The sequence below is a fragment of the Dendrobates tinctorius genome, unplaced genomic scaffold (assembly GCF_039654945.1).
Source record: "Dendrobates tinctorius isolate UK_male_01 unplaced genomic scaffold, ASM3965494v1 ptg000011l, whole genome shotgun sequence".
Taxonomy (NCBI): domain Eukaryota; kingdom Metazoa; phylum Chordata; class Amphibia; order Anura; family Dendrobatidae; genus Dendrobates; species Dendrobates tinctorius.
In genome coordinates, this window is record NW_027361679.1 from 88,886,082 (window position 1) to 88,903,870 (window position 17,789).

Sequence of the window (17,789 nt, forward strand, 5' to 3'; positions counted from 1 at the left end):
TTTCAATAAGCCCTCGTCAAAGCCTCCTCCGCGTCTTGAACGCTGGTTGCTCCGCTTACAGAACTATCATCTCCAGTTGAGATACGAGGCGGGAGCTGGAAATCCCGCAGACTATTTCTCGAGACACCCAGCACCACAGCCCACCACAGACGACATCCCCGCGACGATTCTGGCGGAGGAGCATGTCAACTTTGTCGTCGCCCATTCGGTACCGAAAGCTATGACCATACAGGAAATTAAGCAAGCGCTGGATGCCGATCACCAACTTCAATTTGTGATAGAGATGGTTCGGTCCAAGAACTGGAGCAGTTTTCTCGCTGAGGCCCGCCTTCACCCTCCTGATCAGGCTGGGTACCTGGAGGTTTTCTTTAACGCGAGACATTCACTATCAGTATCAGACTCAAATATGCTCTTAAGAGATAATCGCCTGGTGATACCTCAGAAACTTCAGAGCAGGGTACTGGATCTGGCGCATGAAGCTCATCAAGGGGTCGTGAAAACGAAGCAGCTACTTCGGGAGAAAGTGTGGTTTCCCGGACTTGACAAAAAGGTAGAGGCACTCGTTGAAACATGCATACCATGCCAAGCCACTACAGTTGCCCATAGACGTGCACCATTACAAATGACACCCCTGCCAGATGGCCCATGGATAGCTGTTAGCATCGATTTCTGCAGTCTACCAGATAGCTCCTATCTGCTGGTGATCATGGATGACTTTTCAAGGTTTCCAGTCACCGAACATGTTTCTACAACCTCGGCCAAGGCTGTTTTACCAAAATTAGACAAGATCTTCTCGGCATATGGCATACCTGAGATCGTGAAATCTGACAATGGACCACCTTTTAATAACACAGACTTTCAGTCCTTCGCAACCTACCTGGGTTTCACACACCGGAAAATAACTCCTTGCTGGCCTCAGGCCAACAGAGAAGTCGAACGATTCATGCAATTGCTCAACAAGACCCTAAGGATTGCTACCATGGAGCACAAGGACTTACAGCAAGAGTTGAACGCATTCCTTAGACAGTACAGGGCTACACCCCACTCTACAACGGGAATACCACCTGCAACGGCACTGTTCAACAGGCCCTTACGGGTCAAACTTCCAAGCAATCCAGCAATCTCCGTCCAGACCCCGATTTCTATTAATGACTCCATATCAAAGGAAAAGATGAAACGGTACGCAGATAAGCGCAACCATCGAGGCAGACAGCCGGCAATACAAGTGGGCGATTGGGTCCTAGCACAAAGGTTAAAAGCGACTAGCAAGTTTGCGTCACCGTACTATCCGGAACCCTTTCAAGTTATAGACGTTAAGGGCACCATGGTCACTGCCCGGAATCAAAGTCGTCAGGTCACACGAAATGTGTCCCACTTTAAAAAACTCCGAGGCCACGTCCCAAAAACCACGCCTATTGAGGAAGCGGAGAGCGACGACTTCCTGCCAGAGACTGGAGATGCCGTAAGCCTAACAGGGGATGTCTCCGGGGATACTCAGGGCTCATCTGGTGATGGGCTGTCTCACCGCTATCCGACTAGGACCTATCGAAGACCACCTGCCCACCTTACAGACTATGTTCTGCAGTGAGACTTAATGTTTGAACGACAATATTCTTCAAATGTTTCAGTTTTTTTTTGTTGGGAGAAAAGAAGAGGTGTGATGTTGTCACATCTCCTGTTGTTTGTGGGCTGTTGCCCTTGTTTGCATTCTTTGCCTAGTAACAGTGATGTAGGGGAGAGGAGGAGTCGGGGGAGGGACGTAGAGAGGAAGGAGGAAGTAAGAAATAAAGAAAAAGCACGGCCTGGCAGCCAAGCACGAGCACATCAGCGTACATCTCTGAATTCTTTATCGCCGACATCACGACACTACATATGTTAGGCGGGTTCTTGTAGCTACAGAAATGCCAAACTTATGGGTGCATGTGTAAGGGTAGTGGGAGCTCATGGATTGCTACCAGACCCCTAGGGTTAAATGCGTTTTATGTCCTTGTATGTAGCACAGGTAGAATACCCCCTGAATTGGCCAGCCCAGATAGGATGGGGAACTGAGTGTCAGAAACAGAGGCAGGAAGTGACAAGTCAGTTAATGCGAGGGCAGGAATGCATATGCATAAGGAATAGTGGGCTGCTAGGGACAATGTGAGCTAAATATTTGGGACAGCAGATTGCCGTAAATGCCTTTCATGTGATTCCATCTAATGGCCAAGGGCAATCTCGAGATACATGTTCGAGATACATGTCGGAGGCCAGGGGCACACTCAGCTTGTGAAGCTAGATGAAAGGATGGGCTCAGACTACATGGGGCGGAAGTTATCACAATCCAGAAATGCTGCTAGAGGTGAGCAAGATCCCCAAGAGATAGGAAAGCCAGAAAGGGAGATATGCCACCTATCCCAAGAACCAGAGCTAAAGTTGTATCTGGTACCTGTGGGAAAGATGACAACCTGTTGGACGTCATTCTTTAAACCTACTTGTAAATATAATACAAACTACCATTCTCTAAGTAAAAGTTTGCTTTTCTATTAACCAGGTGTCTCTTGGATTGTTTGTTGCCCTGGTTACAGAAGAGGAATTTCTGGAGCCAGAAGATGCCTGCAGGCCAGATGTAAGTGGGAAGCACCACATGCACAGCAGCAGACAAGGAATGAGACATCCCTTGTCTGTAGGATGCCAGAGCGAGTGGGGACCAGAGCTCGCCAACAACTACCTCGCTTGGATATCTTACACATGTCTCCTGAAGCATGAGATGGGCACAATGTATGGGGCACTACATTAGCAGATTTGCAATTTTCACTTGGCAACCACTGCTGCTTGTTTCTGGAAAACACCCATGGAGTCAAATCATCACTCTACCTGTAGATAAATTCCCAAAGGGGTACAATTTCCAAAATGGGGTCATTTGAGGGGGGGACCCCTAGCACTTAGGGGCTCTGTATATGGAGTCTGCAAACTATTGTAAGAACATCTGCTCTCCAAGAGGAAAAAATGGCTCCATCCCTCCAGAATCTCAGTGTGTTGCTAAGAAGTACTGTTCCCCCTTGTGAAAATGTAAAATCTGGGGCTAAAACAAAATTTGTGGTAAAAATTAATTATTTTTCTCCTGTGACACACCTGTGGTGTCATTATGATCACTGCACCCTTAGATGAATTCAATGAGAGGCGCTCTGTAAAATTGGGTCACTTATGGGGAGAGAGTTTTGCTGCTCTGGCACCTCAGGGGATCTCCCAGTGGGTCATGGCACCCGCAAACCATAGCAGTAAAATATGCACTAAATTTTGGCGCTCCTTCCCTTCTGAGCTTTGCAGAGTCCCTCAAATGTAGTTCCCAATTACATGTAGGGCATTTGCGTACGCAATAGAAATTGCACAACAAACTGAGAAGTCAATTTTTTCCTATTAGCCCCTATAAAACTTAAAAGTTTGGGACTAAATACATTTTAGCTGTAAAAATTTAATTATTCTTTCTTCACCGCCCAATAGTATAAATTTCTGTCAGCATATGTGTTGTCAACATGATGGCTGCACCATCAGATGAGGTCATTGAGAGGTGTAGTTTGTAAAATAACATCACTTATGGGGGGGTTTCTGTTGTTCTAGCACCTCAGGGGCTCTGCCAATGTGACATGGCACTCTCAAACCACTCCAGCAACATCTGAATTCAATATATTTTCCTTCTGAGTTTTGCACTGTGCCTCAAAAGTAGTTTTCGACGCTTATGTAGTGTTGGTGTACTCAACAGTAAAATGGATCATACAATTTGCTGTGCAACTTCTCCTTTTACCCTTGGGAAAATGAAAAATTTGGGGCAAAAAACAAAAATTTGTATGAAAATTTTTTTTCCCCATTTTCACAGCTCAACATTATACACTTCTGTGAAACACCTGTGGGTAAAAAGGGCTCAGTTCACATCTATACAAGTTTCTTTAGGGGTCTAGTTTCCAAAATGGCATCACTTGTCAGGGGTTTCCACTGTTTAAGCACATCAGGGGCTCTCCAAACACAACATATCACCACCTGATGAACTTGAACTGAACAATAAACATTTGTCTGTTGTAAAGAACTTGATGTGCCCTGAATTGTGTGCGGCGGCTCCGAAGGACAGAAGCCTGGAGGCAGTGGAGGCACCCCACACCCGACAGCATACTAGGACTGGGACACCATTTTTAATCTGTAAAGTAACAGAGTGAAAAGGGACACCGCTCTGCAGCACTTTACACTTGTCTGAGTGTCCGGACAGTAAGATACTCCGGGGGGGGGGGGGGGGGGAGAAAGTGATCACATTAAAGCTTACAGCAGGTTTCTTTGTGTGAGTCAAAGAACCTAGAAGGCTAAGCCCCACTAAATGATCTAATGTCCAAGCACGTGATGTCATTTTATCAGTGAAATATGTTGAGGTGGACAGACGTCTCATGCTTGCATTTTATAATTCCTCATTAGTTAGGGTGCCATCATAATATATTGAGCTGAACGGCTGTCACTCAATATAATCCAATAGCTTAAATAATGGCACTTATCAATTAATTGTAATCTTAATTTCAATAAAAGTAAAAGTTTTTTTTAGTGACCCATTAGTGAGGGGTCCTTTACTGGGACTTGACCTTATAGGTTCTTTGTTGATATTGTAACCGTTCAGGTCCCGATCTCCGATAGTGCTGGGAAAAAATTTTAGTGTGAGACATGTAATAACAGCCAGCCATTCTCTCAATGCAGAACTGAGTGCGATTAAAAGTGGGAGCAGAGAGGACAGTGATTATATACACCTTCAGCTTCCATCTCACGATTGCCAGTGTGAGGGTAGGCAGATAAAGCAGAGCTTTGTTTCATTACAAATACGTCTGCACCTGCAGCTCTCATCTCACAGTGCTGTCAGCTCAGCTGAATCCCTTCTGACCCACACTGACTGCTGTGAGATGAGATCTGAAGGTGGTAGTAAACTCTGCTCTACTCCTGGAACTATGGTGTTCCCTATATTTTACTTTTAGATAAATTAAAAAGCATTTATAAAATTTAAAAAGACAAATAAACACTGAAAAAAAGCAATCAAAGATGTACCTGTCTGAGAAGCTCACATCATTTCGAGACTCCCGGCTTCGATCTCTGGACATCGGGTTGGAATCAAATGGCTGCACATCAACTGGAAGGCTACAGATATTTTTATCACAGCTTGGATAAGCATAACCCGAGAAGGCCATGGCTTACAAAAGGATCTAGATGAACAAGTAAATACGAATATACAAAAGTTAATCAATTTAAATAATGTAACCGCAATATAATACGGTTACATTATAAGAAATAAGTTAGTATTAAAATATTATAATAGTTATATTAAGGATTTTGAATTATTGGTAATAAAATATAAACTTAACAATTGTAGTTCTTGGACAGGTATTACACATACAAAAAAAAACAGACAATTTAAACGTTATGTTATTACTACATTGACAAAGTAATAATTTAATAAAAATAAGTCAAAATATAGTATTAATGTTGAAGCAGTATTACTACATAATCTTTTTCACTACTACTTTGACATTAAGTCTAGAATTACTACAAAATAGAAAAAATAATGTGGTAGAAAAATTTGATATGGCTACTATCATTTTACTACTTTATTAATATTAAAATTGTGGTATGTGCCATGGATGAATAAAGAACGCAATTATAACTCCAGTATATACTCCAATACAGTAGTATTGTAGTACATATAACAAGTGTTTGTTTCCAGTAAATAAAATAAAAAAAAAAAGCATAAATAAAAAAACTGAATCACCCTCTCTCTCCCCATTAAGTAAAATAAAATCTAAATGCCAGAATTGCATTTTAAGGGGGTTAAAGCATGAGTCGAGAACCTCATGCCATTTATGGCCAGCGATACGTCCGGGCAGATTCCTGGGGACCACAGTGCTTGGGCCATCAGCTGTGTTTTAATGGCCACCATCCTTTTAATTTCTTCTTACTTTGTCAGCACACTTTCACTACTGAACGCAGAGTCGCGTGCAAAGAAAGATTATGTCCTGACACCAGTGCCAGCGTCAAGTCTTATTTTGTGGGCGGAGTTAACGCACAATTTGTGCGGCCCCCGAAGGATGGCTAAAATGTACAAATGGCCCTTGGCAGAAAAAAGGTTCCCCACTCAAAGTCATGCAGCAATTGACTAGTCCACAATACAAATTATAAAGCACTGCAAAAAAAAAAAAAAAAAAGCATACATTGTGACTGTACACTCCCTCACCGACTCAAATGAGAAAAATGAGGAGTCTGCAAGGAAGCGCACTGTCAACATGCATTGAAAAGAAGAACGCAGGGAGAGTAGAGGTCAACACTGCCCCCAAAACAGACATCAGTGATGGCATCCTGTTTTAAGGCAGTGATATCTGTGTTGGGGGCTGGGCTGGTCTCCGCTCTCCCTGCTCGACACGTTCTCTCCTTTTTAATGTGTACTGGCAGTGTACTCTCTTGCCAGCTTGTCACTTCTCATTAGTGCTAGTGATAGAGCGAACTGTCACAGAGCATTTAAAAAAGGAATATAAACACTGTGAGCGAGGAGCACATACTGGGCATGCATCAGATCTGACAATAGACACGTGCTCCGAGATGGGACTAGCCAAGTCCCTGAAATGGACATCAGTGATGATGCTTCTTTTCAGGGTGAGGAAAGCAGCTCTGGCAATGACCACAGCACTGGCCCCCTAATGAGGTCCCATTTTAGCATCTAGCATGAACTGGGTGTCATACATGAAATGGTAAAATGAAGTCAAAATCCATAAAACCCCATCTCTTAAATGGAGAAGTTAGGTGTCACCCTCATATTGAGGGTGGAAGCATTTGTTCATCACGAATTTAACAAAAAAAGAGCAAGCACTCAAAAAACACTCCACATGACCCCTATTCAGCCAAGACCCCCTATGCTGTGTACAGGTGTAGGGAAGGTGACCTGACGGACGGACGGACGTGTCAGTATAGAGAAAGATAGGTTTGCACAGTTTAGACAGGTGTCAGTTACTACAGTGGGGAAACAGCTAGGAAAGTGTAGTGGACGTGCAGTACCTTGGGTTGACCATTAGATGGCAGGGAGGAGTGTGAGCAACGGACTTGACATCAGCTTAGGGCTTTAGAAATCGTTGGTCATGGGGGGTGGAGTTACAGTGACAGGGGAACGGGAGTGCTATAAATACTGAGGGAGGGTTCCAGAAAATTCCAGTCCCCAGGGGGAGCTCCAGTGACAGGAGGAGTACGACAGTTCGTGCCCTGTGAAGAAAACCGTACCAGGGGGACTGAGGAGAGAGAACGTCAGGGGGGTGGTCCTGACAGGAATACTGCAATATAGACGAGACACAGAGGTTATATCGACGAGGCACAGAGGTTACGGATACCGTGTTAAGAAAGACGTTGTGACCAGTGAAATTACTGTTGGTTTACGGGCCTAAGGCGGCCACAGTGACGGACCTGTCAAAAGCATCAACAAGAGTAAAGGGACGGTACGTATATATACGTCCCTGGTGAAAGTACGGTGTTCTGTGGTGTATTGTAACCGGGGAGCCTTGAGGAAAATTGCGGAGTGCTGTGAGGCTGTCAGGCGGACAGCGAGTGAATAAAGCTTGGACCTGTTGCACCCGAAAATGGCCTCTATTTGTCTCTGTTCATCTCTGAGCGGTATGATGAGGGACCACCCCCCCAGCTTGGCCCGCACCTCTACACAGGTAATTGAAGTGGATTATCGGATAAAGAGCAAACATGAAGTCTTTACCAAAGGCTGGGAAGCGACAAATTAATCACCTCCGGAGGTAAATCGTCTGGTCTTCAATGGAATTATATCAAACACTCTGACATAGATGTCAAGTTCTAAAATATTGTGGGGCATTTGTGACAGGTGTAAGTCTTATCGTTATAAGAGACATATTTTCAACGTTGTGATGAAGTGACAAACGTAACACATCACTTGGTGGCCTGTCGATCAGCCCCAAAGTAAAATCGGACAAAACGGATAACAAATATATAGGCCACATTTCAATCTATTGAAAGCTTAAATCATGATAGGAAATATGGCATTAATATCTCCCGCCTGGGACATCCAGGTGGGCAGATATCCTGAAAATCAGGGATCTAATTATACTCTGGGACCGAGCCACATCCCATTGACCAGCTCCCATATGAGCTCACCAAGGTGGGTTGGGGGGGATATGTGGGAGTGACTTACCTAATAAATACAGATCCTGAATTATAGTCAGTCCTGAAAGCTGTAGTTCTGTACAATTTTCAAAGGAGAGCTTCCTTCCATAAAGATCAGTGCCACTCCTGCAACCACGGGTTTAGTTATTTTCTGTACTCTCGTTTTTATTATATGTAATGGTCAATACTGTATTGTTTTGTCCTCTTTGGCTTATTTTTATAAACATTGACCACTTTCTTAATTAAATCTATAACATTTAATAAATATCTTTGCTCTTCTTGCTCTATAAAACCACATATCTGATGCTACCTGTTTCAGGTGTCCAGTTGGCCTGTATAAACTTGGTGGTGGCAGCTAGTTTTATTGGTTTATTGTGGAGCTTGGCAGTGACCGTGCGTACAAATATAATAAATATATATATATATATATATATATATATATATATATATATATATATATATATATATATATATGTGTGTGTGAGGTAGCGCTGTCATTTACTTGGGGAATTCTCGCTAGGCAGCAAACAAAACCAGATCAGGCACGGATTTTCCATCAAATCAATACAGTCCTTGCGGTTTATTCACCATCATAAACCATCACAGCAACAGACCGTTCACTTAACAGCATAATCAGCATAGGGTCCATTACAGAGTTTCCCTCTGTCAGCAATGTCCAGCATACACAGGCTCTTCAGCCTTCCTAATTATCTCACCCACGTCAGGGTTCTCTCATGGCTGTTCCTCCATGCTGCATGCATCCATTCCCTCCAGGGAACTTTCAGGCTCTGGCAGCCATTACCCACAGCCACACACAGGCTGTTAGCAAGGAGACACTCCTGCGCATGGGACTTCCCGCTCTGGACCAACCAGGTCCCTGCATTCACCACTTGTTACTCACCTTGGCCACATTATATCGTTCATAGCCATGCCCACTGGGTCACATGACTGACCTCATCACAGGTCCTTCAGGCATTTTCACACTCTTTACAACCGTGCTTTAAACACACCCTCTGGGTGGGTTTGTAGGTAACCAGGCCCCCCCAACTCTCTAGTTACCTGGAAACTTCTCCCTGTTTCATATTAAATCAGCATCTCAGCAAAGACCTTGCAGATCACACACACATAAGTCTCCATCTCAAAGCCACCCACTTTGAGATACCTAACGGCCATTCAATATTCTGCAATTCATCCTTTTCCCTGGAACCTCCACACAGCGCCCCCTAGCGGACACAGTGGTTACTACACCATAATAATATATATTATATATATATATATATATATATATATATATATATATATATATATATATATATATATATATATATATATATATACACACACACACACACACACTGTATATACACACTATACATATAGTAGAGACCAAAAGTTTTGCATTATTTCTTTCTAAAGTACGATTACATCTGTCTAGTTGTTGTGATGCCACTGTCCTATTAAGGGAATAGAAGAATCCAGGATATCTATAAACAGAAAGATAGTGAGGAAACACTTAGCTAACCTAAATGAATTCAAGTCTCCAGGTCCAGATGAATTACACCCAAGAGTACTGAAGGAGATAGCAGAAGAAATTTTTGAACCCCTCACCATAATCTTTGAAAATTCTGGGAGAACAGGAGAAGTCCCAGAAGACTGGAGAAGAGCAAATGTTGTTCCTATCTTCAAAAAGGGGAAGAAGGTGGACCCAGGCAACTATAGGCCGGTGAGTCTGACTTCTATACCAGGAAAGATCTTTGAACAGATTATTAAACAACATGTATGTCAGTACCTGGATAAGAATGAAGTGATTAAACAGAGTCAGCATGGGTTTGTAACTAATAAGTCATGTCAAACTAACTTAATTTCCTTCTATGACGGAATCACTGATTGGGTGGATCAAGGAAATGCTGTAGATATAGTATATCTTGACTTCAGCAAAGCATTTGACAAAGTATCTCATACAATCCTTATTGAAAAAATGACTAAGTATGGAATGGACAAGGCATCTGTTAGGTGGATTCATAACTGGCTTAGTGATCGGACCCAAAGAGTGGTCGTAAATGGCTGCACATCCAGTTGGAAGAATGTGTCAAGTGGGGTACCACAGGGCTCTGTCCTGGGCCCTGTATTGTTCAACATCTTTATCAATGATTTAGATGAAGGAATTGAGGGTAAACTGATTAAATTTGCTGATGACACAAAGCTAGGAGGGATAGCTAATACTAGAGAAGAGAGAGAGAGGATTCAAAAAGATATAAATAAACTGGAGAAGTGGGCAGCAACTAACAGAATGGTTTTTAACAGGGAAAAATGCAAAGTACTACATCTGGGCAATAAAAATGAAAAAAGCATATACAGAATGGGAGGAATAGGGCTAAGCAACAGCACATGTGAAAAAGACTTGGGTATACTAATAGATCACAGACTGAATATGAGTCAACAGTGTGATGCAGCAGCAAAAAAGGCAAATGCAATTCTAGGATGTATTAACAGAAGCATACAGTCTAGATCACGTGAAGTCATTATTTCCCTCTACTCCTCGTTGGTCAGACCTCATCCGGAATATTGTGTCCAGTTTTGGGCACCACATTTTATAAAAGACATCAACAAACTGGAGCAAGTTCAGAAAAGAGCGACCAGAATGGTGACCGGTCTGCAAACCCTGTCTTATGAGGAAAGGTTGCAGGATTTGGGAATGTTTAGTTTGCAAAAGAGAAGACTGAGAGGAGACTTAATAGCTGTCTACAAATATCTAAAGGGCTGTCACATTGTAGAAGGATCAACTTAATTCTCATTTGCACAAGGAAAGACTAGAAGCAATGGGATGAAACTGAATGACAGGAGACACAGATTAGATATTAGAAAAAACTTTTTGACAGTTAGAGTGATCAATGAGTGGAACAAGCTGCCACGAGAAGTGGTGAGTTCTCCTTCAATGGAAGTCTTCAAACAGAGGCTGGACAGACATCTGACTGGGATGATTTAGCGAATCCTGCTTTGAGCAGGGGGTTGGACCAGATGGCCCAGGAGGTCCTTTCCAACTCAACGATTCTATGATTCTATGATGCCATTTTTTCAGGTGATTTTAGTAAACCCGAAGCAAATGGTTGTCAGTTATGAGGATTAAAATTGTGTTTGACATTGTTTTATCCCTTTGGGTGTTTTCAACATTTGGTGGGCCAAATGTTTTGCATATTTTGTCATGGGTAGTAGAAATTTTTTTGTGTGTGTGCGCTTTTAGATTAAAACAAGGCAAAGCTAAATTTATTACCAGATGTCAGGAAGCTTATTATTCTGAGAGTGAAGTCAGGCAAAAGCCAAAAAGAGGTAGCTATGGAATTCAACTGTTCTCAGAGTCAAGTGTCAAGTATAATAAAGAAAAAGAAGGTAGTTGAACAGCTAGGAGTGGACAACTATGGAAAACTTCCTCCAAAGTTGATTACACTGATGAGAAAAAGTCAGTATCTGATGTCCATAAAAGTGCTGTACAGATTTTGCACAAAATGAATGAAGAATATGAGATCACAGTGAGCCACCAAACTGTGAGGCGATGGTTAAAAGCAGTAGGGTTGAATGCACAAGTTCCAGTCAAGAAGCCTTTCATCTCTGCAAAGAATTGGAAGGTCTGACTTGAGTTTGCCAAAGAACACAGCCCTGCCACAATTCTGTCTCTGAGCTCCTTGGCCAGTTCCTTTGACCTCATGATTCTCATTTGGTCTGACATGCACTGTGAGCTGTGAGGTCTTATATATAGACAGGTGTGTGCCTTTACAAATCAAGTCCTATCAGTTTAATTAAACACAGCTAGACTCCAATGAAGGAGTAGAACCATCTCAAGGAAGATCACAAGAAAATGGACAGCATGTGACTGTGTCTGAGCAAAGGGTCTGAATACATATGACCATGTGATAATTCAGTTTTTCTTTTTTAATATATTTACAAAAATTTCTACGTTTGTTTTTTTTTTCAGTCAAGATGGGGTGCAGAGTGTACACATTAATGAGAAAAAAAAATTAAACTTTTTTTGAATTTACCAAATGGCTGCAATGAAACAAAAAGTGAAAAATTTAAAGGGGTCTGAATACTTTCCGTACCCACTGTATATGACCCTATTAATAAAGGTAATAGAAATGTTACACTAGTCCTACCTGTATGCCTCATATTAATGGTCTTGACCCTGAGAAATGTTATATTCCTTTCTGTATGTTAATGATTTCTTCCAGGCTCCAGGGCATGCGGTGCCTGGAAGAAATTCCTTGCCTCCTGTCTTCATTGTAATACATACCTCCTCCCATGCATGTCAGTTATGGCCCCGCAATCCTACACCTGTGCCCTGTACTCCCTCAGAAATATATACCTCATCGTCCCTTCTGTGGGCACTGCATTCAAGGATCTTCTGTGCAGGCGAGTCACCGTGACCTCCAGTATGCGCACCGACAATATGCTCTCCCCACTTCCTCCCTGCACAGTCATCACTAGGAACCATGTGTACATGGTGTCATCTTTAACTTTACACCTTATAGAGAAGGTTTCATCTTCAACTTGCTTAACTATTCAAAATAACAGTAATTTTGAGCATGCGTGCCCAAACCTTTACATTTCACTGTAAGGACAAATCAACAATGAAGTCGCTGGACAAGGTCTTCAAACTGAGGAACATTTCTCTGGCAACGAAGACGTGACTCATACATAATCTGGTCCTTTCTGTAGTAAAATATGGATGTGAAAGCTGGATGATAAACAAGACAGAATACGAATTGACCACTTCAAGATTTGATGCTGGATAAGAATGTTATCAAAACAATGGATGACAAGAATAAACAAATCAATCTTCGAGCAAATCAAGACAGACATGCCACTCGAAGCAAGGATCACAAAACTATAACTTGCTCACTTTTGAGACATCACACTAAGAGAACAATCACTGGAGAAGGTCATCATGGTCTGAAGAATAAAAGGAACAAGGCAAAGAGGAAGATCAGCACCCAGATGGCTTGATGCAATCAAAATAATGGTGGACAAGACCCTGATGGACCTATCAAGCCTTGCACAAAAATCGATCTTCCTACAGATCACGCATCCATGAAGTCACCAAGGTTCAAGATCGAACTAAAAGCCATTAAATAAATAGCTATCTACACTGGATACTCTCTTCCCCATTGTGGACAAAAAAAAAAATGAACTGTGTCTGTCAGGGCCAGACTGGAACAAAAAAATTAATAAATATAAAAGCAGCCATGGCACAGAAACCCCACATACTCATACCCTGCCCACCAAAGATTCAATGCAAGGTTCATCAAACTTTGTTTTACCTAGTCATGCCCCTCACCACTTCATTAAAAAGTGTTTCAAGTTTGAAAGTTATCCTCTATATATGGAATAAGGGATATTTTACCAAATAGCTGGGGATCTGACCTCAGAGACCCCCACCAATCCTGAGAATTGGAAGGGCCACATTTTAATAGAGTGGATGTCCACATGATTGACCATAGCTCATTTCACACAAGCTCTACAGAGCCTAGGTACTCAGGATCGGTGGAGATTCATAGCAGTCAGACGCTTATTGATTGAGATAACACATACAAATAAGAGCATATATTTAGGAAAAACCCTCAGTCACGAGGCTGTTTGATATCCCAGGGCTAGGAGTGCCCAGGCAATCCCTACTTCCCTGATTAACTTTTAATGGTGAAAACTTTAGGGCCATGTACCTTGCAGAGCCTCTGTATCAGTCCTTATTTCCCTAGGTGAGGGGGGGGACAGATAAAGAGTAGTTGTATATAAGAATACACAAACCAGACTAACAAGGGAAGCCATATAGGGATAAATGAAAATACTAATCATACAAATATGCACTCACAAACACTGGGAAGTAAAAGGAAGGAACAACCAAATAGGAGGAGATGAGGATATGAACACAGACTAATCACCAAGCAACAGTCTACTGAACAACACTCCAAAATGCCTCCTCAAACACCTCCAATGCCACACTAGGCAGTATAAAATATGGCAATTCTGATTGCCAGAGACAAGTAGCCAGCACGGAACAGCTTCAAAGACTCAACTGAACACATTTAACCCCTGCACTGCTAGCAAAAACCTGCACCGTTTATTGATGGGAAAGTGCTTCTAGTCAGTGCATGAGTATGAGTCATAAGAAACCACGGTCTTCTGGCTCTCTGTTATGGTAAACCCGTGACAGCCCCCTCTTACCCTGTCTTTATGAGCTTTCATCATATTAACATGACAAGCTTATTGACACTGTTTATACAGGATCAAAACATAGTTATCATTTAGAGGCTTGAATGCAGTGTAGGGACCTTCCCATGCTGCCTGTAACATAAGAACCAACACTTAAATAGATCCGCAGACTTGCATTACCTGTCATACCAATGTTTCTAGTTGTTTTGAGCCTGGGTCACAGACTCAAAAAATGAATTGCTCATTTTTTGCATTCTCTTTTCTCAGTACATATTCTACCACAGAGGCTCTAAGAGTTATTTGGTCACTTTTCAAGCAGTCCTAAATCAGATTAAGAGCCCTCTTACCATAAACAAGTTTAAAGCGTTAGAACCCTTATGAGGTCTTGGTACATTTCTGTAAATAAAATATATGTGGCAGGTAATGTTCCCAGTCTCTTCCTTCAGTCTCCACAAGCAACTTACTCATTTGTTATAGAGTCTCTTAAAATATTCACATAGTCCATTAGTCTGAGGATGATATTGACTGGCTACAAGATGTTGCACTTGCATTTTCTTACAAAGGGTTTGCATTAGAGTAAGCATAAATTGGTCCCCCTGATGCTGGGTTCCTCAAGTGTTTTAGTTGGACCTAGGTAGACCTACCATGAAAAGTAGATCTATAGTAGTGATAGCGCTTTTCGTTGTGTCTGTAATTTATCTTCCAGTACATGGGGTTGTAATCAAAATGCTTTTGATACTAGAGTCAAAGCTGCAAAAAATACATTCCTCAACAACTCCTCTATGCAGTTGTAAGATGCCCAAGCGAGGTAGTCGTGGGTGAGGTTTGGTCCCCACTCACTCTGGCATCCTACAGACAAGGGATCTCTCCGTCCTGGTGTGCTGCTGTGTAAGTGGTGCTTTCCACTTACTTCTTTCCAACAGGCCTTTTCGGTGTCCAGAAATCCCTCTCCTGGAACCAGTGCAGCAAGCAGTCCAGGAGACACGTGGTTAATAAAAAACAAACTGTTACTTGGAGAATGGCAGAATGTACAATATTTACAAAAAGGTTTAAAGGATAAGGCCCAACGGGTTTCATCTTTTCCACAGATACCGGATACAACTTTTGCTCTGGTTCTCAGGATAGATGGCTTATCCCCCTTTCTGGTTTTCCTAGCCCTCAGACCCCGTTGAAGCGCAAGTGCGTGAAACGGCCGTTGTCCATTCTCTGTACATTCCTCCCAAGCCAAATGCTTTTTAACCAATAAAGACTTTCCACGATAGAACGGTGAGTGCCATCCTTTCTTCTTTTTTCTACATAATTTGATTTTATGTTTTTCATTGGATTGAGCACCCGTTCTGATGGTAGTATGGCGCATGGTCCAGGTGTGTGAATTTGCATTGCAGTCACAGAACTGTTTTGGGGTTATCGAGCAGTGCTGAATCCCTTCTCTTATTTGGATTTACAGCAATCTGCTGTCCAGAATATTGAGCTCACGTCGTCCCTAGCAGCCCAGTATCCTGATGCATATGCACTCCTGCCCTCACATTAGCTGAGCTGTCACTTCCTGCCTCTGTTTCTAACACTCACTTCCCCTCCCATCTGGGCTGGCTACCACAGCCAACCGCAGCCCCATGGAGCATTCTACCTGTAGGACATATAAGTACATAAAACACATTTAACCCTTGGGATTCTGGAAGCAATCCATGAGCTTCCACCATTGTTACACAGTGCCCAGCAACACATTAGTAGGGATAGTGACAGATACTCCCCCACTTCTCAATCATTTATCGGCTTTCAAGTCCAGATACACAAACCCTAACTTTGGCCTAAGGAGGACTCCTTCATCTATTTTTATTGACAAGGTATTCCTGAAACTATAATCTCAGAGGTCACCATCACTGGATGCACATGGTTACCGCTTCTCCAGTGTCTCTGAACTCTGAGGCCAACTATAATTATTGACCACAGTAAAAGTTATTTGTCATTACTCTATTGTTGAGAATATGCACACCAAAGTTCCAGCAATAGTTTGGAGTTCATAGTAGCATAGTTAGCTGTGTAGAGAGGTTCTTGGTTAAAAGTTGAAAGTTAACCATGTGTATATCAAACTTCTGTCCTAATATTACATTTTCGCTTACAGCATGCACAAAACTGTCAGAAAAATAAAATGGAGATCCTACAAAAATAAGGAAGAAATAACTCCAGAGTAAAGCCGTGATAGAGAGCTTAGTCTATGTATAAAAATATAAAACAAAACAAATAAAAAAATAATACGGAGGTAGGTCAATGGTGAGGACACAACTACTTTAGCGGGGGATGGAGGAATGGAGTTTGGTTATTTAAGGGGTGTACAGTTTTCATAAAAATTTGTTGTCCACACCTCAGTGAACCCCTTCTCAATTTTTTTTTTTTTAATATATGCAGGAAAATGTGAACAGCTATAGACACTTCCTATGCAGGTGCCATTTCAGCGATATGGGCACCTGCAGCCGATTCCCTCTCGGATCCTTTGGACATAACTTACATCTCCGAGGAAGTTAGAGAGAGGCAGCTCTCACTACTTCTGGTAGGCAGTTTTGTCCGAAGGATATTAGAGTGAAGCAGCCACAGGAATGGTACCCACACCTAAAGTGAGCATAAGCTAATATTTTACATGTGGATGTCTCAAATTGCCGCAGCCACTACTAGGACAGTTATTGGGTGAGCATATCATATATACACCTCCAATTACAATGCTTGGAATATACATATATACCCTGTATGGTCACTGCCAAATCCACAACAACAGAGTACTACTAGCTGCCACCAATTATCCAGGCCGATTGAGGTCTCAGAGCTTAGCGGAGGCAGATACACCCTTAACCCCCAAGGGTGGTTTGCACGTTCATGACCGGGCCAATTTTTACAATTCTGACCACTGTCCCTTTATGAGGTAATAACTCTGGAACACTTCCATGGATCCCGGTGATTCTGACACTGTTTTCTCGTGACATATTGTACTTCATGTTAGTGGTAAAATTTAATTCATATAACTTGCGTTTGTGAAAAAAACAGAAATTTGGTAAAAACTTTGAAAATTTTGCAACTTTGAATTTTTATGCCCTTAAATCACAGAGATATGGCACACAAAATACTTAAGAAACATTTCCCACATGTTTACTTTACATCAGCACAATTTGGGAACCAAAGTTATTTTTTTTTAGTTAGGAAGTTATAAGGGCTAAAAGTTGACCAGCGATTTCTCATTTCTACAACACCATTTTATTTTTAGGAACCACATCACATTTGAAGTCACTTTGAGGGGTCTATATGATAGAAAATACCCAAAAGTGACACCATTCTAAAAACTGCACCCCTCAAGGTGCTCAAAACCACATTCAAGAAGTTTATTAACCCTTCAGGTGCTTCACAGGAATTTTTTGAATGTTTAAAAAAAA

At 42.0% G+C, this 17,789-nt stretch overlaps 1 protein-coding gene across 5 annotated transcripts in view; it reads right to left on the reverse strand.

The window, feature by feature from the left end:
- LOC141048660 (la-related protein 6-like) overlaps positions 1 to 17,789 on the reverse strand; it is a 124,876-nt gene that overhangs the window by 74,614 nt on the left and 32,473 nt on the right. For 4 of the 5 annotated variants that reach the window (XM_073544457.1, XM_073544466.1, XM_073544485.1 and 1 more), the window contains one exon: positions 5,053 to 5,207. In XM_073544457.1, coding sequence (XP_073400558.1) covers positions 5,053 to 5,192 — 140 coding nt within the window. In that variant the 5' untranslated portion in view covers positions 5,193 to 5,207. Of the gene's footprint in view, positions 1 to 5,052; positions 5,208 to 8,197; positions 8,219 to 17,789 lie in introns of those variants that run through there. The other variant, XM_073544496.1, reaches the window with a different exon arrangement.